Source organism: Cibotium barometz, chromosome 44, assembly GCF_041138505.1.
Source record: "Cibotium barometz isolate CiBa-2024 chromosome 44, ASM4113850v1, whole genome shotgun sequence".
NCBI classification, from domain to species: Eukaryota; Viridiplantae; Streptophyta; class Polypodiopsida; order Cyatheales; family Cibotiaceae; genus Cibotium; species Cibotium barometz.
The window spans coordinates 26,890,627-26,917,368 of NC_141089.1; the positions used below are offsets into that span (position 1 = coordinate 26,890,627).

The 26,742-nt window shown below is 46.7% G+C and overlaps 1 protein-coding gene across 10 annotated transcripts in view; it reads left to right on the forward strand.

Annotated features, from left to right (window-relative positions):
• LOC147613136 (WAT1-related protein At4g19185-like) overlaps positions 1-26,742 on the forward strand; it is a 70,683-nt gene that overhangs the window by 16,421 nt on the left and 27,520 nt on the right. For all 10 annotated transcript variants that reach the window (XR_015263365.1, XR_015263366.1, XR_015263367.1 and 7 more), the window contains exons 2-6: positions 23,135-23,197; positions 23,280-23,396; positions 23,513-23,798; positions 23,906-24,061; positions 24,240-24,391. Coding sequence is in view for 6 of the 10 variants with exons in the window: in XM_086782417.1 (XP_086638543.1) it covers positions 23,135-23,197; positions 23,280-23,396; positions 23,513-23,798; positions 23,906-24,061; positions 24,240-24,391 (774 nt within the window). In the remaining 4 variants the exon portion in view is untranslated. The remainder of the gene's footprint in view (positions 1-23,134; positions 23,198-23,279; positions 23,397-23,512; positions 23,799-23,905; positions 24,062-24,239; positions 24,392-26,742) is intronic.

Here is a 26,742-nt window from a genome sequence, read left to right on the forward strand (position 1 = left end):
AATTGGAGCCCTCTCTCTTCATTAATAGAGGCTCTCTTGCTGCACACTAGCCTCTACCACCGTTGAAGGTTTCTCTAATGATGGCTACTCTCTTTCTCTCTCTCTTGAAGGCTGCCCATGAAGAATACCGGCTGTTGGGGACTGTTTTGGAGGCTTCCATCGCGAAGAAATACTGAAGGCAAGGGTATTCAATCATTTATTATGATTTCTAGCCATTGTATGTGTTGTACCAGCATTTGTACTTGCTGTACCTGCTGTACCAGCCACTGTACTGACTGTACCAGCCACCGTACTTGCTGTACCAGCCACTGTATGTCACCAATTGGCCGACCATTTGGTCCATCTCCAGTTTTTGCGTCTCGTTCACTTGAGGCTAGGCCAGTGTCTCATGTGAAGAGGCCAGTATTTTGCTGACATGGACGGGAGCCCGACTGGTGCCACCCGTGTGTTAGCAGGATGGTGTCGTATGGACGGGAGCCAGACCAGTGCCACCCGTGTATGACCTGGACTGTGTTCGACCCATGGGACTGTCACGCCATGGAAGAGCCAGTATTCGTGCCGTGTTTTGTCTATGGGACTGTCACACCATAGGGAAACTCGTGCCTGGAACTGTGTCTTACCTATGGGATTGTCACTCCATAGGAAGACCAGGTTTTTATGTTTTATGTCGTGCCAGTTTTGTGCCGACAGATATTTTGTACTTGTTCCATGAACGGGAGATATGTCCATGTTACTATTTGCACATGCACACATATTTTGCATGTTTGAAACTGTTTTCGCATGACATGTATTTGTGTGTTTGCCTGTTTGACGTGTTACTTACTGAGCGGGGACGCCTGCCAGTGAGTCGTGAAGTCTGCTCTGTATTTTGACGAGTTTCAGTGCATGTGAACAGGTGGTAAGTATATGGTACATGTTGTTTTAATGTTTCAAATTCTAACCTTTTATTTTATAAGGTTAGGTGTTCACATTTATTTAAAAGTGGGCACCCCCTTTGGGCACCCACTTAGGGGCCAAGGTGGGGAGCCCCACTTTTAAGTGAGTGTGGGGGTGGGCATGGTCACCTACCCCCACTAGTCCCCCCACATGCATGCGTGGGTATCACCAAAGTTAACTACACTTTAAATTTTATAAAAAAAGGCTTTCTCCATCGTGGATACCACCAGCGTACGTTTCCACCATCTTCGTGAAGAGCAAGAACCAGCGATCGCTTACGCAACCTTGCTGGCGGCTGTGAGCCTTCTCATACAAGTGGCACAAGCTCTTATTCTTTCAGCAGGCGACCACTCTCCCCAGGCGGCTGGCTGCCAACTGCATTACAGGCGGCTGCTCTTCTCCCTGTGCTACAGGCGATACAGGCTGGCTGCAGTCAGCCGTTTCTTGTTCTTACAGGCTATACTGCTGCCAGCGATTCCTCCTGGACCAGCAGGCCGTGTGGTACCCCTAGTAAACTGCCGCCAGCAGACTGAGCTGTTTTTGCAGGCGCCTGTGTGCTTTCCTGCGCATCTCTTCCAGCAGGTTACCTCTCTCCACTGCAGGCACCTACACTACCCCTTTGCAGTCAGAGCGTTCATCTTCAGCCAGGCCACTCTATACTGGTTATTTTTCCACGCTTCTTGAGGCTGAGCCACCTTCTCCCATGCAACGGGTGGCTGTGTTCCTGCAGCAAGACTCTACTTCTCCCAAGGCAATTTTTCTATTGCCTATTTGCACGAGGTTGTACTCTTTTTCCATTGGTGGCTACAAGAAGACTTCACATCTCTTGGGTGGTTTCATCTTCTGCACAAACACCATGGGTATTGGATTTTTCTATCAACCATCTACAAGTAAGTGAATTTCAGATTTCAATAAAGTATTTTATGTTTAAATCTGATAAGGGATTCATTCCGCTCGGCCAACACCCGTTCGGTGCCGGGTTGTCCAAGCTATATTGGCGAACCTCGGTCCAAAGGTGCTGAGATCGGGAGAGCCAGGCGTTAGTACGAGAGCGCCTGTTTGTGCGTGGTCTCGGAACACCAGTGAGGCGCTCTCCGCGGAGTCCAGTGAAAGCACAGGACCGTAGCGATTGGACCACACTAGTGGTTGTTCTGCTTCGAGCTTCTACATCGAAATTCGAGCTTATTTGTTTGGTACTGTTTTCATATGTACATGGACATTATCTGGTTCTTGGAACCCATGGAGCATTGTATTTATTAAATACTCGCAATAAATATTATTGAGGGGGGGGTCGGCCCGTTCCGGCCCCAGTGCTGGTGTCCATCTTTCCATTTCATTTCATTTAAATTTCAAGTTGTTTTAAGTTGTCCATTTCAAATTTGTGGTTTTAAAGTTGTGCTATTAAGCGTGTGGGTGTCCAACGGAGTCTTTCCCACTTGACGGGATCGGTTTCATTGGTATCAGAGCACGGTTGTTTCCCTCTTCCTAGTGGGGAAACGAACCTGTGTAGTGGACATCCCGCTTTTAGCAAACTTAAAACACAATGGACAGCCAAGGCAACCCTTTGGAAGTGCCAAATTCGAGGGGTCCATCTAGTGCTTCTTGTGGGTCTGATGCCCTGCGAGGTAGACACAAGCCCCTTGAAAGGGTTATGGATAGTGAATCCAAGGGTCAACTGTCTCCAGGAAAGACAGTCATGCTTGAACAAGAGCCTGATGCTATGAGGGCTGAAATGGAACATATGAGAAAACTTTTGCAGGCTCAAGAGCAAGAGTTAAAGTTTTTGCATGAAGATCCCCATCTGCAAAGTGCTATTGAAGCCAGGAAGGCTGATGCTATGGTTGATGTAACTTTTGAATCAATGGCTCGTGAAGTGGGCAAGAAACCAAGGGAGTTGGCACTTGCCTATCTCCTTCGCAAAGGTGATATCAAAGAGGGGGATGACGGAGAGCTGAAATTCAGAAATCCACGTCGTTTGAAGCATGGAGATCCCGCATCCCAGAGGCTGAAATTTTTTATGCAAAAGGAAGAGGTGACTGTCACCTCTCGTCATGCATCCTCTCCACAAGGCACAAAGCCTGACAGATATATGTATGCCAGTGCTCATGGAGGGCATGAAAGTCACATGCATGCAAGATATGTATCTCATGGTGACAGGTCTACTTCCAGAAAAATTTTGCCTTCTGAGTTGTCTCATGGAGAGACCATGCCATATGCAGGTAAGTAACATGCATCTGAGTTTCGAGTTCGTGGAGCACATGCCACTGTGCCCCATGAAGCTTCTATGATGGCCCATGGAGCCCATGCAGACAGGGCTACCCTGTTGGATAAGGGGAAAAGGAAAAGAGAAGACCATGAGCCTCATGCCAGGAAGCTCAAGGAATTCAAAGCAGGTGACAAATCTGTCAAATTTGATGCTTTTCATGGTGAACATGATGCTTCTAAGGTGTTAGCGTTTGTGGCACAGTTCGACATTGCTTTTAGCGATGAGGACTTCACAGAAAAATCAAAGGTGCGCCATGCTAGCATGTTTTTGAAAGGGACTGCTGCCCATTGGTGGATCACCGAAAAGATCACCAAGGATCCCATCTCTACTTGGAAGGAATTCAAAGATAGATTTTATGCTCAGTTCTTGCCACCCAATGCGGAGCAAACTCTCACTCAAAAGTGGGACAGGCTGGAACAAAAAGATAATGAGAGTGTGCAACAGTATGTTAACAAATTCTGGAAAGTGTTGCTGGAAGTGACTCCCTTCATGCAAATCACTGAGGATGAAAGAAAAAGGAAGTTTCGTTCTGGATTGCAACCAGCATATAGATCGGGTATTGAATTGCACCCAAAACATACGTTGCAACAACTCACAGCTTCTGCTCTTGCTACGGAGCAATTGGTGCTCAAGATTAAGCAGGATCAAGGAGGTTCCAAGGGGAAGGACAAGGCTGTCCCAAATCAGCAAAAGGGTGGACAGCCATCTAAAAAGAACTTCCGGGAGCCTTACAAGGGTGGTAAAGCTGAAAATAACACATCAAAAGAACAGGGCCCAAGGAAGAACAAATTTGGATTAACCCCGGAGCAAAGAGAGCAATATGCTAAGGATGGAAAATGCTTTTCTTGTGGTAGCAAAGACCACATGTTTCGGCAATGCCCAGATCGCAAATCAAAGCACGAGGACAAGCACACCAAAGCAAATGTTCATGCAGTTCCTGATGTGCAAGGTAATACAGGTCATGATGCAAAAGAGCGTATGGTTTGCAAGGCTTGGGGGCAAATCAAGGATCAGCCCGCACTCTTCATGTTTGATGACTGTGCAACTGACAATTTCATCTCTATGCAAATGGCAGTTGCATTGGGTATTGAGGTTGAAAACATGGGACCTCAGATTGAAGCCGAAGCTGCATTTATTGGTAAAGAGGTGCAGGTTACCCCTTTGATTGGGAAGTTGCGCATCCATATACAGGGCTACCTTGATAATGAGCATTTTCTAGTTGCTCCACTGAATGGATGTGATGTATTGTTGGGCAAGCCGTGGCATCATAGGCTTGAGCCCCGCAAAGACTACAAGTCCAATATGATTTCTTTTATGCATAAAGGCCGCATGCATTTTATTGATGCTGGCAAAGAAGGGGATTCCATCCCAGTTGTATCACACATCCAAATTAATAAAGCAATGAAAAAGAGTCTTTCAGCGTACTTGGTTTTTGTGCGTGATAGTCTTGTGCCAAATCATCAAAATGTGGATGCTATGTCTAATGATAGGCTGAATTTTCTTAATGCATTCAACGATTGTTTTGCTGACTCATTGCCAGGTGAATTACCTCCCCAAAGGCCCGAAGATCACCGTATAGATCTTGTGCCAGGTAGTTCTCCACCTAACAAACCCGCATACCGAGTGAGTGCTGCACAACAAGAAGAAATTATGAAGCAGGTAAACGAGCTTTTAGAGAAAGGTTTGGTTCAGCCCAGTTCCTCACCTTACTGCTCTCCTGTGCTTCTTGTTCAAAAAAAGGACGGATCATTCCGTATGTGTGTAGACTATAGAGCTTTGAACAAGCTTACCATCAAGAACAGATTTCCTATTCCACGTATTGATGATATCTTGGATAAGCTTGATGGTTCGGCTTGTTTTAGCAGACTTAACTTGAAGAGTGGTTATCACCAGATACGCGTGGTGCCACAAGATGTCCATAAGACTGCATTCAGGACAGCCTTCGGATTATATGAATTCTTGGTAATGCCTTTTGGTCTCACCAATGCTCCTGCTACTTTTAATCGTATGATGGATAGGATATTCCGACCCCATCGCAAGTTTACAGGAGTCTTCTTTGATGATATCTTGGTTTTCTCCAAGAATGAGCAGGAACACAGAACTCATTTGGTCACAGTGTTCGAAGAGTTGCGGAAGCATAAACTTTTCGTCAATGCCAAGAAAAGTGAGTTTTTCCTTTCAGAGATTCATTATCTGGGACATATTGTATCCAAAGATGGAGTTACAATGGATCCTGCAAAGATAGAGACTATTCGGAATTGGCCCGAATTGCAAAACGTACATCAAGTACGTAGTTTTCTGGGATTATGTTCGTATTACAGGCGTTTCATAAGGCATTTTGCTATGATTGCCACTCCTCTACATGATCTCACAAAGAAGAAAACTGCTTTCAAATGGACTTCAAAGGAACAGGATGCTTTCTTGCAGCTCAAGCATGCGATCATATGTGGTCCAGTATTGATTGTTCCTGACTTGCACAAGTCATTCGTGGTTGAATGTGATGCTTGTGGTGATTGCATAGGAGCTGTCCTAAATCAAGAAGAGCATGCAGTTGCATACGAGAGCCGTCGTTTGCATGATGCTGAGCTTCATATGGATATCTATGAGAAAGAGCTCTTGGCTGTAATTCACGCCTTAAAGATTTGGAAACATTACCTTCTTGGGGTTGAATTTGTAGTCAAGACAGATCATCAAAGCTTAAGATACTTTCTATCTCAAACTAAGCTTTCAGAGAAGCAGATGAGAATGGCAAACTTTCTTTCCATGTTTCATTTTCAGATTGTGCATACTCCAAGAAAGAAAAATGTAGTGGCTGATGCACTATCTAGGAGGCCTTATGTTGCTGCAGTCTCAGTGGCCTCTCATGGAGATCTATCTGCTATGAGAGATTTGTATCATTTGGATGCTGATTTTTGCCATATATGGACTGATTTGATGGCTGGTCATTCACATGCCTCTTATGTTATCAACGAGGGTTATCTCATGAAGGATAATTGCCTATGTGTGGTGAAGGAATTGCGTCCAAAGGTTATGGACGAATGTCACGCTCCACCTTATGCTGGTCATAGAGGTATTATGCCTACTACTCGCATGATTCAGAGGTATTTCTTTTGGCCAAGCATGCGTAAAGATATTGAGGCTTATGTGCGTGCATGTATCACTTGCTAAAAGGTGAAATTTAATAGGCAAAAGCCTCCAGGTTTGCTTTAGCCATTGTGATATGCAGCGGAAGTCTTTGTATTGGTTGATCCTGTCACACAATATGCTCACACCGTCTTCTGTATCCTGAGTTTCGTGAGTTTAGCAATCCATTTCATTACTTCAAACTTTAAAGAGATGAGAGAGAGATATGAGAACTGTACACCAGATGGGGTTCCGAATTACCCACTGAAGGGCCCCCTATCCCGATAACGAGATAGTATTTGCTTTATTACTTCAGAGAGAATGACTTTGGACTGTAGATAAGCCAAACGCAAGATCTCGGAGGATCGGAGAGCGGCTGATCTGTACACTGCTGTAGAAACACCTCAATGACTTGATCTCGAGCCTATGCACTCTTCCCAAGGGCATGAGGAAGGGCTGCACACTTGAGGCTCAAAGAAGAAGAAGGTGGACTGTTCTACACACTGTTAGAATGCTGAAAACACATATGAATGCTGAGTTACCTTCACCAGATGACTGCTGAATGTGTTGATGATGCACAGAATGCTGGACACTGATGCAAACAACAGTTTCAGGGCTGGAAACTGCTGTAGACTGTTGCTTCAGGGCTGGAATCTGCTGTGGACAGAAACGCAGGTGTCTGGAGAGGGCTGTGGACTGAAACGCATGAGCAACAGAGGACTGCAGGGCCGCTCCTGTACGGCTGGAGCAAAACGCAGATGGACTGCTGTACGGCTGCACCAAAACGCAGATATGAAGGCTGATTTGCTGGCGTTAAACTATGATGAACTGTGGGCTGAATCTGGGGGACTGTAAGGGACTGAATCAGGGCTGCTTTGGTGCTGAAAACAGGCTGATTGGAGGCTGATAGCAGGCGCCTAGGGCTGGACTGAAGCTATGGTTCTCAAGGGGCTGGAGAAGAAAGCTTATGGGCTCTAGGGCTGGATTAGTCTTGGGCTGAAAGCAAGAGAGAGGAGAGCTCTTAGCACAATGAAGACTGAATGAGGAAAAGAGGCTCTAGGCAAGCCTATTTATACTAACTGGAGGTTGGTCATTTAATAAAGTTAATATTTATAAATGCCCAATAATGCAAATAATGATAAATAAATACTAATAAATATGGGAAAAATACCAGATAAATCCCAGTAAATTCCCTAAGGCTTTGGGGATGTTCTAAATGATGCACAGGCATATGTATGCATATTATGCAAGATGCAGAGTGCTTTCTGATGCAAACCCTAAGGCTTCTATTAACTCTACATGCATGAATGATTCTCTCCAAGTGGGTTAAGGGACTTGACTGACTGACTGACCCACTAAGGCTGAGGAATGACCTACGTAGCTCGTGCATGACTTATCCTGGACCGAGGATGTACAATGGGGTCACGGCGTACGACAAATATCATCCTATTGGGTTCTACAACTGTACAACTGCTGCACTTCTGATGATGAGCCATCTTGTCACCATGCACTGAGTGCAGAGTGCATGTGACATTCCCTCCTGATTAGCTTGGCGGCAGGTTCATGGCTTCCAAGTAGTCCGCCAATAACTGGGGGTACTCCTGGAAGAACTCCTCGTCGAGCCATACGGCTTCGTGGGTGCCTCGATCTCGGAACTTCGTATAGAACTGACGAATTCATCGACCGGAACCATGCTTCCATCGATGAAGAAGGATCTGCTCAGGCTCAATCACTTCTGCCTCGTCTACCACGTCTGGCTGCTGTTCATCTGAAACATCAAACACTTCTAGACCAACATATGGTTTTAGCCAAGAAACATGGAAAACATCATGCATTGTCCAACTGGCAGGCAACTTTAACTTCATTGAGACATCACTTATCTTCTTAACTATTGGAAAAGGGCCAAAACTACGGAACGAAAGCTTGGGACAACGTTTGCCCACTTGTTTCAATCTCTGCTTCATGATACGCAAATAGACCCAATCCCCTTCCTTGAAGTGGACATCTCGTCTAGATTTATTTGCCTGTCTGCTATATGCTTCCTGAGCTTTGGTCAAGCGGTCCTTGACTGACTCAATGATCTCGGAAAATGCTTCCGTGGTTTTATTAGCCTCTAAAGATGGAGATACCATTCTCGATGGGCATCATGGAGAAGAGCGGAACGCTTTTCTCGAGTAACACAGAGACGGTTCTTGTAGAATAACCAACCGTTCTGTACTGAATAGTGGCCAGGCTCAGAAGTGAGGGCCAAACTATACTGAGTACCAAACTCAGGGGAGTCGACATATTGGTCTTTCATACTATCCAAGTCCTTCCCCGTGATTTCGAGAATGGTAGCTTCTTGGACTGCCTGGATGCTGGACTTTCGACTGAGAGCATCTGCTACTGGGTTATGCTTACCAGGGATGTATTCAATCATACCTCCAAACTGTTGGAAGATTTGACTCCACCTGGCCTGTCGATCACTCCACTGGGCACTTGGCATAGTCTGAAGCCACTTAAGTGCTTGGTGGTCTGTTTTCACTGTGAAAGCCTGTCCATAAAGAAAAGGCTTCCAATGTTTGAGCGCTGTGATCACACCCAAAAGCTCTTTGTCATATACCGAATAATTCTTTTCGGCGACATTCAACTTTCTGCTGTAATATGCCACAGGTCTATTGTCTTGCTGGAGGACTGCACCTATGGCTACATTGCTGGCATCGGTGATGACCTCGAAAGGTTCGTCCCATGATGCTAACTTTAATACAGGTGCTTTTGAGGCAGCTTTCTGGAGTGCACGGAATGCATCAAGTGCCTTACCTGTAACTGAGACTTTCTGCTTGCGAGTCTTCACCCCCTTGAGCAAGTCGGTAAGAGGTGCTGCAAGGTTGGAAAACTGATGGACATGTGTGCTATAGGCCTGACAAAGACCTACGAATGAACGGATTTCTTGGGCGGTCTTAGGAATATCCCAATCTAAGATCTCTTGAACCTTTGAGGGGTCGAGTCTAATCCCATCGGAACCGATGATGTAGCCCAAATACTGAACTTCCTTAACACCAAAGATAGACTTTTTGGCGTTTATGTAGAGCTGATTATCTCGCAAAAGTTGCAAGACTTTCGCCACATCTTTCTCATGCTGCTCCGCAGTGGCTGAGAAGACTAGTATGTCATCAAGAAATATGAAAACACACTTCCCAATGTGGACTGCGAAAATCCTAGACATCATCTTATTGAACGTTGCTGGTGCATTTGTAAGCCCAAAAGGCATGACTACGAACTCGTAGTGACCACGCTCTGTCGTGAAAGCTGTTTTTGGAATGTCAGCTTCAAAAATGCGGACCTGATGGTAACCACTCTTGAGGTCGATCTTAGTGAAAAACTTAGCACCGTCTAAACGCTCCAAAATGTACTCTATCTTGGGCATAGGAAACTTATTCTTGATAGTGAGTTTGTTTAATGCCCTGTAGTCTACACAAAGGCGTGCAGACTTGTCCTTCTTTTGGACAAATAGGATAGGTGCAGCAAATGGGGAGGAAGAAGGCCGAATGAATCCGGCTCGGAGAAGCTCAGATAACTGCTTTTCCAACTCGCCCTCTAAAGTCTTGGAAAGACGATAGGGAAACCTGCTAGGAGGGTCTGATCCAGGGACCAAATCAATGTGATGGTCCTCAAGGCGAGAGGGTGGGAGACTGGGTGGGAGATCGTCCCTAAGCATAATGTCCTAGTGTCTGGATAGGAGGTCTGCTAACTGAGGGACTGAAGATGTAATGGATGCTACTAATGAGGGAGGGGCTCTTTGAGCATGAACATAAAGGAGTGCTCCTTCTGCTCCCTTGCGGATAGCTCGTCGGGCCTGGAGATGCGAAATCAATGGGATGCCAAGAATGCTTCTATCCCCCCGAATCATGACAGGCTCAGGAAAACCTTTACAAATAGTAAAAGTGTCCTGCCCCCAATTGGGAATAGGCTCATACTGATGGAACCATTGAATTCCTAAGATCATGTCACACCCTAATAGAGGGGAGACGATGAAATCTCGTAGAAATGAGGCCTTCTGAACTTCAAAGGCAAACTGCTGTGCCTTCTGGGAATGTGGGTGCGAAGACCAGGTGTAAACCCGTCCACATCCAGATGATATGGGACTAAAGTGTAGTTCAATTTATTAGCCAACTGGGGAGAGATGGCGTCTTCAAAACTACCCATATCGAAAAGGACTACAAACTGTCGGCCCTGGGCAGAGTCATAAGCTCGGATAAGGCTCTTCTGAGCAGCATCGCTCTCACCCATCAAATACCACGGATGGCATAGGATGCATGGAAGGTAAAAGTTGAACTGCATTTGAGGTAGTAGGCGGGGCTGGAGGAGCTGGGGAGGCTGTGGCAACTGTGGCAGAAGGAGCTTTGGCAGCTTGTGTCGCTTGCCATTTGTGGCAATCCTTCTTACCATGCCCTATAATATGACAGAAAAAACATCTATTTTTTGACTGGTACTTCTTTTGCTCCTCTGGAGGAAGATAACCTCCAGTAATGCCTGCTTTAGCCTTTTCATCAGGGGTTTTCTTAGGTTCTTTATCCTTCTTACCCCCTGAACTGGAGCTATTACTGCTGTCCTTCTTAGCATCTTTAGAAGATGCGTTACCTTTCCCTGTTTGTGCAGCGGATTGCTGCTGCTGGGGTTTGGTACTGGACTGAGATGCCTGCTTGGGCTTGCCCCCGTTGAGCTTCATTTCTTCATTCTGAGCGAGAGTCAAAGCCCGGTCATATGTACTTGGTTCAAAGTTACGAACTGTGAACCGAATGTTGGAGTCCAATCCACGAATGAATTGCTCCATCTTGGCCTGCTCAGATAACCCTAACTGCTGTGCTAAAGTAATAACCTTACCGGAAAACTGAAGCACCGGGGAACCGTTTTGTCTGAGTCCATAGAACTCGTCTTTCAGACCGGTCATGTACTGGGGCGGGAGAAATCTGGTCTTCAGGTCATGGACAAAGATGTCCTAGTCAAAGGCTGTGACACCTGTGGCCTGGTCTGTATGAATACTAGACCAATGCTGCCACCAAGTGACTGCCTCACCAGTGAGATGGGGAGCCGCTAAGTGGACTTTGTCTTGTGGGTCTGTGATCTTAGCTAATGGAAAATGAGCATTAAATTGATGAACAAATTGATTAACTGAAGAATGATCACACTTACCATCATACTTGCTGAAATTCGGTTGACTGCGAATGATGGTGGTTGAAGCTGCTGCGGGATGCTGGCTGGTGACACATATGACTGGGGAGACTGAGGAGAGCTGCTGATACCTCAAGTGTATGGCCTCCTTTTTCCGTTGGTGTTCGAGTAACATACGTTCTCGATCAAGCTCACGTTGGTGTTCCCGAGCGACGAGTTCAGCCTGACACCGGTCTTCGTCGATCTTGCGTTGGGCTTCCTCATAGTCTTGTCTTTCTTCTTTTTCTCTTCTCCTTCGGGCCTCGTCCTCTCTCCTTTGTTGTTCCATCTGAAAGAAGAGGGAGATGTAGTCGGGTGCTGCTGGAGGTGTAGAAGGACGTGCTGCTGCTGCCTCCAAGAGTTGGAGACGCTCCATGAGTAGCTGGTTTTGAGCTCTTAGAAGAGCTATGGTGTCTGCTGTAGGCGGAAGAGCAAGGTCTCCTTCGGGGGAGACGTCTTCCGGCTGATGAGTACTCTCATGTAGACATGATGCTGAAGTCGGTGGTCGTGCCGGAACGCAATCTAACCATCCGAGGATGCCCCCACGCTAGGATACGGTGTGTGTGGACTATCTGAATCTGATACCAATGTGATATGCAGCGGAAATCTTTGTATTGGTTGATCCTGTCACACAATATGCTCACACCGTCTTCTGTATCCTGAGTTTCGTGAGTTTAGCAATCACCTCTCTCTCTCTCACTCTCTTGAGTTTGTGGATTCATGCTTGTGTTGTTGATTCTTGCATGTTTGATTATGGTTGTGTATGCTTGTAGGGATGGTGATGATCTAGCTTCTTCTCTCCTCTCCCCTCTCTTGTCTCTCTACCAAGGTCCCACTTGCATGCATGTGGCATGGAGTGAAGTTTGAGCTTTCCATTACCCACTGAAGGGCCCCCTATCCCGATAACGAGATAGTATTTGCTTTATTACTTTAGAGAGAATGACTTTGGACTGTAGATAAGCCAAACGCAAGATCTCGGAGGATCGGAGAGCGGCTGATCTGTACACTGCTGTAGAAACACCTCAATGACTTGATCTCGAGCCTATGCACTCTTCCCAAGGGCATGAGGAAGGGCTGCACACCTGAGGCTCAAAGAAGAAGAAGGTGGACTGTTCTACACACCTTTAGAATGCTGAAAACACATATGAATGCTGAGTTACCTTCACCAGATGACTGCTGAATGTGTTGATGATGCACAGAATGCTGGACACTGATGCAAACAACAGTTTCAGGGCTGGAAACTGCTGTAGACTGTTGCTTCAGGGCTGGAATCTGCTGTGGACAGAAACGCAGGTGTCTGGAGAGGGCTGTGGACTGAAACGCATAAGCAACAGAGGACTGCAGGGCTGCTGCTGTACGGCTGGAGCAAAACGCAGATGGACTGCTGTACGGCTGCACCAAAACGCAGATATGAAGGCTGATTTGCTGGCGTTAAACTATGATGAACTGTGGGCTGAATCTGGGGGACTGTAAGGGACTGAATCAGGGCTGCTTTGTTGCTGAAAACAGGCTGATTGGAGGCTGATAGCAGGCGCCTAGGGCTGGACTGAAGCTATGGTTCTCAAGGGGCTGGAGAAGAAAGCTTATGGGCTCTAGGGCTGGATTAGTCTTGGGCTGAAAGCAAGAGAGAGGAGAGCTCTTAGCACAATGAAGACTGAATGAGGAAAAGAGGCTCTAGGCAAGCCTATTTATACTAACTGGAGGTTGGTCATTTAATAAAGTTAATATTTATAAATGCCCAATAATGCAAATAATGATAAATAAATACTAATAAATATGGAAAAAATACCAGATAAATCCCAGTAAATTCCCTAAGGCTTTGGGGATGTTCTAAATGATGCACATGCATATGTATGCATATTATGCAAGATGCAGAGTGCTTTCTGATGCAAACCCTAAGGCTTCTATTGACTCTACATGCATGAATGATTCTCTCCAAGTGGGTTAAGGGACTTGACTGACTGACTGACCCACTAAGGCTGAGGAATGACCTACGTAGCTCGTGCCTGACTTATCCTGGAATGAGGATGTACAATGGGGTCACGGCGTACGACAAATATCATCTTATTGGGTTCTACAACTGTACAACTGCTGCACTTCTGATGATGAGCCATCTTGTCACCATGCACTGAGTGCAGAGTGCATGTGACAGCCATTGCCTATTCCCTCGCAACCTTGGGAAAGTATCACGATGGATTTTATTATGGATTTGCCTAGATCCCAGCATGGGAATGATGCTATTTGGACTATTGTGGACAGGTTTAGCAAGCAAGCTCACTTCTTGCCCGTCAAGAAAACCATTAAAGCTGATCATATGGTAAAGCTTTTTCTTGCTAATATTTTCAAGCATCATGGTATGCCTAAATCCATTGTTGGGGATAGAGATCCCAGGACTACAAGCCTATTTTGGAGGGCTTTGTTTGATAATATGGGTACTAAGCTTGAGTTTTCATCAGCTTATCATCCCCAAACGGATGGCCAAAGTGAAGCTGCAAATTCAGCTGTGTTGGATTTATTGAAATGTTATGTGGCAGATCAAAAGACTGCATGGGAGAAGTATCTTCCACTTGTTGAGTTTGCCTACAACAATACGATCCATGCTTCCACAGGAAAGGCTCCGTTTGAGATTATTTATGGCAGAGTGGTATTGCCACCCATCCTTCGTACTAAGGATGAGATTTTTGCAGCTGATGAATATGTTCGTGACTTGGATGTTGCCTTTGGTCAGGTCATAGTAACCGGAAACGGCGTTTCCGCCCTTTGGAAACGGTTCGGCCGTTTCCGGAAACGGAGGCCGGCGGAAACGCCGTTTCCGTACATTTTTTTTTGGCAGCCGGCATGTCGGTTATTTTGTAGTTTTTGAACCATTTAATTTTGAAAATTGGCAGTGCCACAGTGGGCACCTCTGACTCCCAAGTTTGATGATCATTGCTGATATGTATGATGTATTATGATCACAATTTGCAGCTCGCTATGTATGCTTCAGCCTTCAGCCTTCAGTTTTTTATGGTTCACATGAATTTGCCGCGACATCATACATGTCCATTATCTACATTCTGTTAAGTGTTATGATTCTAATGTCCACTTGAGTCTTTGATGTGTCTTGTTTGAGGTCTTTATGCATGTTTTTTGCATCTCTTGACATAAGTTTATTTAATAGAATGTCTCTATGCATGTTTTTTACATGTCTAAAATAAATTCAAAAGAAACTCCGTTTCTTGCCGTTTCCGACCTCGCGGAAACTCGGAAACACCGTTTCCAACCCGGTCCGAATCGACCGTTTCTGCCGGTCCAGGTTACTATGGGTCAGGTGCGGACAGCCATTGCAAGATCTCAGGATAAGCATAAAATGGCTGCTAACAAGCATAGAAGGGACATGGAAGTCAAAGAAGGTGATTGGGTATTGCTGAAATTTGAGAAGGCTAGGCTTCGGAAGAGGCCAGGACGAGAAGGATCATATCCTAAGCTTTCTCCTCGCTATTATGGACCCTTCAAGGTGATTCACAAGATCAATGAAGTGTCCTACAGACTTGCTTTACCTAGTCATTGGAAGATTCACAATGCTTTTCATGTGAGTCTATTTCGGAAATATGTGGGGCCAGATCCTGATGAGCCTGTCACAGAAGATCCGCCAGAGATTGAAGAGCTTGAGGAGATCCTCTAGCCAGAACAGATTGTTTTTCACAAGGAGAGAAAGCTACCTGCAGGAAAGCTTTCCAGGAGATACCTTGTGAAGTTTAAGAATTATTTGCCTATTGATGCCAAGTGGGTAAATGAGGATTATTTTGCAGATTATCCGCAATTGTTGCAGGCATATCTTGAGGCTTTTCAGTTGAGGTCAACTCTTTAGAAGCCCGGGGGGATGTCACCAATTGGCCGACCATTTGGCCCATCTCCAGTTTTTGCGTCTCGTTCACTTGAGGCCAGGCCAGTGTCTCGTGTGAAGAGGCCAGTATTTTGCTGACATGGACGGGAGCCAGACTGGTGCCACCCGTGTGTTAGCAGGATGGTGTCGTATGGACTGGAGCCAGACCAGTGCCACCCGTGTATGACCTGGACTGTGTTCGACCCATGGGACTGTCACGCCATGGAAGAGCCAGTATTCGTGCCGTGTTTTGCCTATGGGACTGTCACACCATAGGGAAACTCGTGCCTGGAACTGTGTCTTACCTATGGGACTGTCACTCCATAGGAAGACCAGGTTTTTATGTTTTATGTCGTGCCAGTTTTGTGCCGACAAATATTTTGTACTTGTTCCATGAACGGGAGATATGTCCATGTTACTATTTGCACATGCACACATATTTTGCATGTTTGAAACTGTTTTCGCATGACATGTATTTGTGTGTTTGCCTGTTTGACGTGTTACTTACTGAGCGGGGACGCCTGCCAGTGAGTCGTGAAGTCTGCTCTGTATTTTGACGAGTTTCAGTGCATGTGAACAGGTGGTAAGTATATGGTACATGTTGTTTTAATGTTTCAAATTCTAACCTTTTATTTTATAAGGTTAGGTGTTCACATTTATTTAAAAGTGGGCACCCCCTTTGGGCACCCACTTATAGGGGCCAAGGTGGGGAGCCCCACTTTTAAGTGAGTGTGGGGGTGGGCATGGTCACCTACCCCCACTAGTCCCCCCACATGCATGCGTGGGTATCACCAAAGTTAACTACACTTTAAATTTTATAAAAAAAGGCTTTCTCCATCGTGGATACCACTAGCGTACGTTTCCACCATCTTCGTGAAGAGCAAGAACCAGCGATCGCTTACGCAACCTTGCTGGCGGCTGTGAGCCTTCTCATACAAGTGGCACAAGCTGTTATTCTTTCAGCAGGCGACTACTCTCCCCAGGCGGCTGGCTGCCAACTGCATTACAGGCGGCTGCTCTTCTCCCTGTGCTACAGGCGATACAGGCTGGCTGCAGTCAGCCGTTTCTTGTTCTTACAGGCTATACTGCTGCCGGCGATTCCTCCTGGACCAGCAAGCCGTGTGGTACCCCTAGTAAACTGCCGCCAGCAGACTGAGCTGTTTTTGCAGGCGCCTGTGTGCTTTCCTGCGCATCTCTTCCAGCAGGTTACCTCTCTCCACTGCAGGCACCTACACTACCCCTTTGCAGTCAGAGCGTTCATCTTCAGCCAGGCCACTCTATATTGGTTTTTTTTCCACGCTTCTTGAGGCTGAGCCACCTTCTCCCATACAACGGGTGGCTGTGTTCCTGCAGCAAGACTCTACTTCTCCCAAGGCAATTTTTCTATTGCCTATTTGCACGAGGTTGTACTCTTTTTCCATTGGTGGCTACAAGAAGACTTCACATCTCTTGGGTGGTTTCATCTTCTGCACAAACACCATGGGTATTGGATTTTTCTATCAACCATCTACAAGTAAGTGAATTTCAGATTTCAATAAAGTATTTTATGTTTAAATCTGATAAGGGATTCATTCCGCTCGGCCAACACCCGTTCGGTGCCGGGTTGTCCAAGCTATATTGGCGAACCTCGGTCCAAAGGTGCTGAGATCGGGAGAGCCAGGCGTTAGTACGAGAGCGCCTGTTTGTGCGTGGTCTCGGAACACCAGTGAGGCGCTCTCCGCGGAGTCCAGTGAAAGCACAGGACCGTAGCGATTGGACCACACTAGTGGTCGTTCTGCTTCGAGCTTCTACATCGAAATTCGAGCTTATTTGTTTGGTACTGTTTTCATATATACATGGACATTATCTGGTTCTTGGAACCCATGGAGCATTGTATTTATTAAATACTCCCAATAAATATATCATATATTGAGGGGGGGGGGTCGGCCCGTTCCGGCCCCAGTGCTGGTGTCCATCTTTCCATTTCATTTCATTTAAATTTCAAGTTGTTTTAAGTTGTCCATTTCAAATTTGTGGTTTTAAAGTTGTGCTATTAAGCGTGTGGGTGTCCAACGGAATCTTTCCCACTTGACGGGATCAGTTTCACTGTACCTGCTGTACCAGCCACCGTACCGGCTGTACCAGCCAATGTACTTGCTGTACCAGCCATTGTACTTGCTGTACTTGCTGTACCAGCCACCGTACCGGCTGTACCTGTTAGAAGTCATCTCCTGTCTAGTTTTATACACCAGGGCCTTTGTTGTGGGTGTGCCCGTCCTTATGAGGTGTTTTCCCATTTTTCCCCACTCTCCGTATTTTTCCCCTATTTTTTCCCATATTTCTGAGGCTTGGGAGGGCTGCCAGGTGATGCCAGGAGCACCCTATTGCTGGCCGACTGGATCTACATCAGTCGTGGGCCTCAGGGCTGCTGGCCGACTGGATTTGATCAGTCGTGGGCACCTGTTTTGCTGGCCGACTGCATTTATGCAGTCGTGGGTCTTTTTTATCAGTCGTGGGCACTCCTGATGCTGGCCGACTGCCCTCTAGGGGGGTATATATAGGACCCCAGCCCCCATGCCTTATTTGTATCATATCTCGGGATCTTCTTGTGTATATAGAGCAGAGTTACACGCCTACATCTGTCTCTCTCTTGTGCTGTTTTTCTGCCTGCGTTTTTGCTCTTGTATTCCCAGATTTGGTCATCATCTCCGCTGCATATTCTGACATGGTATCAGAGCCCTAGGCTCTAGATAGGTCTTGGGATTTGTGTGAGCAAGAGGGGGACTGTTTTGTGGCTGATTGGTGGACTGTTTTGGGCTGATCGGGAAGAGGAGAAGCAAGAGGAAGGCGGGCTGAATTGCTGGACAGCCACTTGCAGGTTTTAGTTCTTCTTTGTTCCCACCCACCCACCCTTTTCAGAGTACATCCCCGCTATGGCAGATCTGTTTGAGATGGCCGAGAGACATGTGAAGATCCCGACACTCCCCACGTTCCCGGTGGACCGTTAGTTGGACGGGAGCAACTACGGCATATGGAAGGTGATGATGGAATCCGTTCTGGAGTCCTACGATCTCGCCGATTTCGTCGTTGTTGGTGTTCCACGGCCGGAAGTAGAGAAAGGGGAGTTACCGTCAACCCGAAAGGACCGGGAGGCCCAGACGCAGATGTGGGATCGCGTCAACGCCAGGGTCCGTTCGTTTATTTTCCCCAACTGCACACCACAAGTAATCAATCATGTAAAGCACATGACGCTGGCCAGAGGTATATGGCAGCATTCGGCCTCACTTTACAACAGGGTATCGCCCATGAAGAGGATTTCCTTGGAAGTACAGATGCGGGTTATGAGCCCTGCAAAGTCGTCGACGATGCGGGAGCATATTAACAAGCTGCAGGCTCTTCAGCAGGAAGTTCTTCAGGCTGGGAAGGAGATATCGTCAGAGGACATGGCCATCACGTTGCTGTCACATTTGCCCTCTTCCTACTCAGCATTCTACTCGTCTTTGATTACCAGTGGCAGGCTCAGCACCATCACGTCGGAGGAGCTTGTGCCCATGGTCCTGGACCAGGAGGAACGATTCACGAACCCTCCTCAGGGTGGAGGTTCGGAGGCCTTAACTGGCCAACGGTCGAAAGGCCGTAACTCGGGCAAAGGGAAGGCTTCATCGGAGAAGTCTTCTGAGAAGAAGTCTGACGCTGACCGCGAGAAACTGAAGGCAGAGAGGACCTGTAATGATTGTGGCGAGAAAGGCCACTACTGGAGGCAGTGTCCCAAGCGGAAGACCGAGAAGGGTGAAGACTCCTCTGCAGCAATCATGAAGACTCCAGCTTTTGTGCACCTGGAGGTGATGGACACCGATGCTTCATTTTCTTCAGGCAGGGAGGAGATTGGAGGACTCTCTGCAACGGATACTCGGGAGTGGATTCTCGATAGTGGTGCTTCCAGGCACATGACTCCTTCCCGTTCCGGTTTACAGGATCTCTGCAGGATTTCTGGTCATATTCTTACTGGGGATACGTCCACTATCCTAGTTCACAGTGAGGGCAGGATGGAGATAGTTCCCGATGGCAGAGGGGGGAAGCATTCCTCCCAGGTGTTGTATGTTCCGGCACTTGGTTTTCATCTGTTGTCAGTGCATCAGGTTTGCAAGACTGGTGTACGGGTGGAGTTTGATGAGCATTTTGTTGCTCTCCGGGACAAAGCAACAGGCCAAGTGGTTTGGGAAGGTGGAGTGGAGAATGGAGTCTACAGGCTTTCAGCACTCTCTCTCCCAGGTCCTCAGGATTGTGATGAGTGGCAGTCTGGTAATGGCTACTTAGGTGTGGATACGCTCCAGGTACAGGCTTTCCGAGACCAAATGGTGGATAGCTTGCTAGTAGACGGCAGCAGTTGGCAAGAACTTTCCAGTACTGATGTTGGTAGTTCTTGTGTTCGTGAGTCAGAGGAAGCTGAACAGGTCACTTATGCTCTGATGTCTCGTCGTGTTCGGGACATAGAACTTCCAGTAGTTGAGGATGTTCTTTCCACGGGGACCTTTCGAAAAGCCAGGCAGGTGGCAGGTGCTTACTTGCAGAAGGAGGTGGTTTCTCCAGGCTTTGTGGTTCCGGATTCAGAGGGGGTGGTTGACAAGTTTCAGAAGGCCTTGTGTGGTCTTCAGAAGGTTTCCAGGACTTGTTTGTGCACCGTAACAGGTGTTGATCCTTGTGAGCAGTGTGATGTCTCTGTGACTCAGAAGCTGTATGGTTCATTGATCTGGTTAATGGACACCAGATTGGACGGGAGCTTCCTGATGAGGCAGTTGAGCTCTTGGTTTGCAGATGTCTCTTTGGGAGGCAGGATTGCGTTTCCTGTGGTTTCTGCGACATGCGAAGGATCATGGACTCTTGTACACAGGAGGGGGATTGTTGGATGGAGTCCGACTCCACGGTTGGAGTGACTCGGTTTGGGGAGGAGATCCGGACACGAGGAGATCTACTTATGGCCCAGGAGCAGTTTTACGGAGCAGGAGGAGGTTGCATTGCAGGTTTGGGCTTCCATTAGAGGAACCCATGGTCATCCAGAGGCACTTTGTTCGTGAACAGATTGTTGCTGATGACATCTTGCTGGAGTTCTGTTCGACGGAGAACAGTACGGTGGACCTCTTCACGAAGTCGCTCTCTCAGGATTTGCTCAGGCGGCACCCCAGCTCCCAGTGGTTGGTTACACAGCCAGGAGCTGAGAGGGGGTGTTAGAAGTCATCTCCTGTCCAGTTTTATACACCAGGGCCTTTGTTGTGGGTGTGCCCGCCCTTATGAGGTGTTTTCCCATTTTTCCCCACTCTCCGTATTTTTCCCCTATTTTTTCCCATTTTTCTGAGGCTTGGGAGGGCTGCCAGGTGATGCCAGGAGCACCCTATTGCTGGCCGACTGGATCTACATCAGTCGTGGGCCTCAGGGCTGCTGGCCGACTGGATTTGATCAGTCGTGGGCACCTGTTTTGCTGGCCGACTGCATTTATGCAGTCGTGGGTCTTTTTTATCAGTCGTGGGCACTCCTGATGCTGGCCGATTGCCCTCTAGGGGGGTATATATAGGACCCCAGCCCCCATGCCTTATTTGTATCATATCTCGGGATCTTCTTGTGTATATAGAGCAGAGTTACACGCCTACATCTGTCTCTCTCTTGTGCTGTTTTTCTGCCTGCGTTTTTGCTCTTGTATTCCCAGATTTGGTCATCATCTCCGCTGCATATTCTGACAGTACCAGCCACTATACTTGCTGTACCAGCCATTGTACCTGTTGTACCAGCATTTGTACTTACTGTACCTGCTGTAGCAACCACTGTATCGGCTGTACCAGCCATTGTACCTGTTGTACCGGCTGAATGGAGAGTTGTACTTGCTGTACCAGCTCTATTGCATGAAGAACCGTGGTTTTTGGGAAAGAATCAGTACCCACACGGAGGTATATGGATTATATTGTTGGCTCGGCATTTCTACAGCCTATGTTCCGGCTCAGTTGCCTTGTGTTGGGCTGTGTTATGGCATTTGTATATGGATAATCCGGCATCTCCCGTGGGGAGAGCAAGGCCCTCAAAGCTTGTACATGATATTATTCTCCTTGGGTAATAAAATACTCCAAGGGGGGGGTCGGCCCATTCCGGCCTCTATGTGGTGTCACATGTGTAAGATCCATTTTCAGCATTTGTGGATGTTTTGTCCAGCTTTATATTTTATGCAAAGTGATGATGGATATGTGTTAAGGCTGTGGCCATGTTTAAATGTTTTAATATGCATTGATGGTATCAACAAGTGTGTCAAAGGCCCTAGTCCCTCGGGCACCGCCGCCGCGAGTTATAGAAGCATAAACAGAAAACATATGAGAGAGTGCAAAGGAGATTGAGAGAGTTGGACAAGATCACCTTTTATAACAGCAGTAAAGCTTTACAATGGCAATAGCCAGCAATTGAGCATTGAACTATGTGTAAGGGAAGTGGATGAATGAGTGAATAACTCCTTATATAGTGCAATAGGGAACTGGCCGACTGCCTCTAGGGCTGGCCGATTGGCCGTGGACAAATAAATAGGAGAAAATCCAGTAAAATACCAGATAAATGGTAAAGCCTCAAAACACAGAGATGCACAAATTCTAACAGCTCTGAGCATGGGCCCAACAGAGTCACTTGGAGATTGGTTACTTTTCTGACAGCTTCCCCTAGACGCCCAGACGAGGAGCCTTGTTGGGATATGAGGCAAGGACAGACTTAGCCTTGACATTGATTCCAGAGTGGCTCACCCCAATCGCGGACCCTCCTTCCCCACAATGGCTGGGAGTATTCATGAGACATGACATACCTTTAGTAGTCCATGGTGTGGACGAGAGGTCAGGCCTCCACTTATTCTATCAGACCTCATGGTAGACTTGTGACTTGTCAGAGGAGAGGAGCCCCCTTCCGAGGATCTTAACAGATGTTCTCTGCAGAGAGTACGGGTGATTGGTTTCCATGAGCATGGCTCGCACATCGACCCTCCACCGGCCAAGGTTGCCAGAGAGGGATTTTGGCAGCTATGGTTATGGGAAGGCTGCCCGCTCACACACCTTCAGTGGGGCCTAGAACAGTGGACATGGCAGGATCCCTTTGCCAGAGAGGAGGCTCCAGGCACCCCCTTCTCTGAGTACACCGCACGGCTGGGCCATAGGATTGAGATGCCCGACAATCTTTCTCATTCATCAGCTTTGACCTTCCTGCTCATGCCTGTGTGCATGTCTATGGAATGCATCCAACCCTATGACATGGCATCAAAAAAATTATTTTCGATTTCATTTTTTGCATTGTTAAAATGCTTTGGAGGTTTCCTTTTTCATTATGTTGAGATATTTAGACAATTATGCCTGCCTGATGTGATCTGCACATCTTGGCTTGTTGATAATTTGATCAACTTGCTATTTTAACTAACTTGTGCATAAGATCTGGGCTCTCATGGGTGTTTATGTTCTTGATCCTTTTAACAAAAATTGATCTAGAAACCTTTTTTTTGGGGTGGTTATTGTGTGTTCCTGGGTGTAGACCGGTGGGTATCAAAATCCAGCTTCACAGGCCTGGGAGGCAAAAACCTTCACCAATAGGCTGCACAATGGTGGACTCTACATAGAAACTTTAAGATGCAAGTACTCTGTTTTGCACTGAGAGCTACAAAAATAAAAAGCTAAGAAGAGCTTTAGCTAGCCAAATTTCATCAGTTCTAAACATTTGGATGAGATATTACTCATTTTTTTCATGTTTTTTTTTTGTGTTTGCAGGAGGATTCGTCCGCCACTCACTCGTGAAGTTCTCTTTTCTTTTATTTTTTTAGGTTTCACAGGGTAGGTACACAGTTTTTCTGAACACATTTTTTTTTTCCATAGGCTTGATGTGAAGTTTTTTCTGACAACTAAACTTGCTCAGGATTTTTGCGAATCAGCTGCTCTTTCTAACTGGGCTCACCTTCACCTCCCCAGCTTATGCGGCTGCTCTGCAGCCAGGGATCCCTGTCTTCACATTCATACTGGCTGCCTGTATGGGGTTGGTATTATTTTGCAAACGAGTCAAATCACTAATGCTTTTGCAAACCTTCTCAAGAACATAAACTTTGCATACGTTTGTGTTGTGAAATGAAGTCTTTTGGTTTGATCAAACAGGACAGAGCACATTGACTGGAATGGGTGGTCGGGCATGGCAAAGATCGGGGGTACTGTCGTGTGTGTCCTTGGGGCCATCTTGATGGCTGTATACAAGGGCCCAGTAATATGGGGTGATGGTTTTCTCCATATGCACATGCAAGGTGCTGTTTTGGGTGAGCCGTTTTTGGAGCCAGTAGGCTGGCTTGCCCAGGGGTTACTGGATCTCGGATTAGACACCTGGCACATTGGTGTCTTATGTCTTATAGGCAATTGCTTCTGCATGGCCTTGTACCTTGCATTTCAGGTCAGTACATAAATAATGTAATACTATCAATGTGACAACGAATGCCCCGTCAAGAGTCAAAGCATGTCTCTACATGAAGGGTTGTAATTTTTAGTTTGTGTTTGCAGGCGCCCTTGCTGGCAAGATACCCTGCAGGTCTGTCTGTGACGGCTTACTCGTATTTGTTTGCTGCAGCATTCATGGCTATATCCGGATTCTTTGGTGCAAATGACTGGGTTGACTGGGTTTTGACTCGATCTGAGTTCCTCTCAGTTCTTTATGCGGTATGTATATCTTCAATGCTTTGTATTCAGGCGTTTCTGGGTTGACTGGGTTTTGACTCGATCTGAGTTCCTCTCAGTTCTTTATGCGGTATGTATACCTTCAATGCTTTGTATTCAGGCGTTTCTGGTCATGAGCACTAGTCTTGGCTACTTTTGAAACTGGGCATAATGTCAACAGGGCTTTGTAGCTTCAGCTGTCAATTTTGGACTTTTGACCTGGTCTAACAAGGTTTTGGGACCTGCACTAGTGGCCCTATACATTCCTCTTCAGCCACTGTTCTCTTCAATTCTTGCTCGAATTTTTCTCAAAAGTTATCTTTATTTGGGAAGGTAGTCTCTCAGACTATAACCTTTATTTTGAACTTTACGAAACGTTTATATAATTTAATTTATTCTTGGATGTCATGATGTGCTTATGGATGATATAGGTTGCATGCCGGAGCTACACTGTCAGAAGCTTTGTAGAATGATATCATGGATATAGTGAGCCATGGAAAAAGTTACTGAGAGAGAAGGAAAAACGACTAGTGTATACAGATGGGATGTCAGTATGTGACCCTGAAGGAGAGAAACTAGCCATGATCAACTAATAAGGATGCCTCCTCAGCCAACACGGATCTGATGGCTGAGAGAATATCTGGCCTCTGTGATGGAAGAAAGAAAGAAAGTACTATCAATGTCTTTAGAAGACCAGAGGGTCTATGAGACCAAATATGTTACAATGTGTCTATGAATTGACAAAATCATGGGAAAGAAAAAGATAAACAAAACCCAACTAGAGCTGAGAGAAGAAACAACAGCCCTGTATGTGCCACCAGTACAATACTACAATGATACAATGTGAGGGGATCCACGTGGGTCCTCAAGACATCTATGAATGTATAGAGGCTTTCCACATCCACTGCCTGTGGAGGGGCACTCCTCCATAGGTACTCATGTATCTCTCATGTATCTCTGGAAGATCTCTCAGATCTGAAGGTGTTGGGTGGAGCATCTCCTCGTGTAACATGCGGAAGCTTCGTGGTCGAATCGGTAACTTCAATGCTCAGAATTCAGCAATCTTTCACGATGAATAACACACACATTATAGAAGTAGATGTGCAGAATGTATATATATATATATAGAGAGAGAGGGAGAAGAGGACACAATATTGGGTCCAAAATACCCTCTGTAGGTCCCCCACCAGGAGTGGTGTATTTGCTTTATTAGAATGATGTAAATCAGAAAATAAAGACAGAATCTTGACCTGCACTTTTCACCTTGATTGAAGCTTTCCCCTTGGCTGTCCTGGCCCTTGGAATGCAGCAATCCCTTGTGAATTATGAGATGCCTAATTGAATTCATGGCTGGGCTTTTTATACCCTCTTCTAGCCCTGGTCGGCGAGCATACTGAGGTCGGCTGGCCGAAGAAAAGCTCACGACCTGCTGAAATAGCATTTAATGCTATATTTTCCATTGTTTCACACCTAAAGACCCGGCTGGCTGTTATGCGCTTATGACTGGACTGCTGGGCAGTCAGCGCATGTAATCTGGGACTGCCCCACACTCAGCCGACTGGCTGGGCAGTCCCTTGTCTCTTGTCGGCTGCCTGTCTAGGTGCCTTAGGTCTGGCCGACAGCCCTTCCAGCCCAAGACAAGGCTGGTGGGCAAAGCCTGGGGCCCTTCTGGCCCCTGGTTCTACACCTCCCCCATGCCCACAATAAGAGCTCTAGGCTCTGCCCTAGGGTAGCCCTATGGGCTGACTGCTTCTCTACATGCAATCCTACATGCTTCTACAGATGTCTGGCACCCGGTCACAGACCAAATACTCAAATCACTTGACATCATTCCAGAGGGAGACTCATAGTATGGACTGGCACTGTTGCATGTGTAGGACAATGCGCACCTGACCTTGGACGCATAGAGTGGAACCCTGGCTGACTTGTCCCGGACTGGGCTCACATGGGACCAGTTTCCACTCCAGGTCTTGCACCTCCTTGTTCAGATATGTCTACGTGGCATCCAAGTGCGGGATGCATGTGACATCCCCTTCTGCTTAACTTGACAGAAGCTGCATAGCCTCCAAATAGTCTGTCAATGAAGCCAGATAGTCGTTGAAGAACAGCCATACCGCTTTGTGGGTCCCTCGGTTTTGAAACTTCGTGAGGGACCGTCTTTGTCTTCGGCCGGGGGCATGCTCCGTTTTAGTCTCTGTTTCATGATCGGAAGATAAACCAAATCTCCTTCTGAGAACTTCACATCCCTTCGGTCTTTGTTGGTGGCATGTCGAGTATAGAACTCTTGTGCTTTAGCCAACCTGTCGTTCACTGACTCCAAAATCTCCTGGTAAGACTCCGTCATTCTGCTCGCCTTCAGGCACTGAAGGCGAGGTTCTGGTCAATAGCGAGTGGAATGGTATTCCAAACGCTGCTTCATATGGAGTCCTACTAATAGTTGAAGAAAAGGAAACATTCAAAACAGCTTGAACTAAAGGCAAATACGATTTCCACTTACCTTACTGATCGTGGACATAACACTTTTTTCTTTCCCGAGAAAAGACCCTTTCATTAGTTATATAAAAAACGCCCGTTGGGCTACAAAAACCCTCTCCTGCTCATAAGAAGGCAGAGCAGAGATCCAATCAAGGTAGCTAGGGAGACTCTCCCTAGGTGCAAAAAGGTACAAATATCAGTACAAAGAA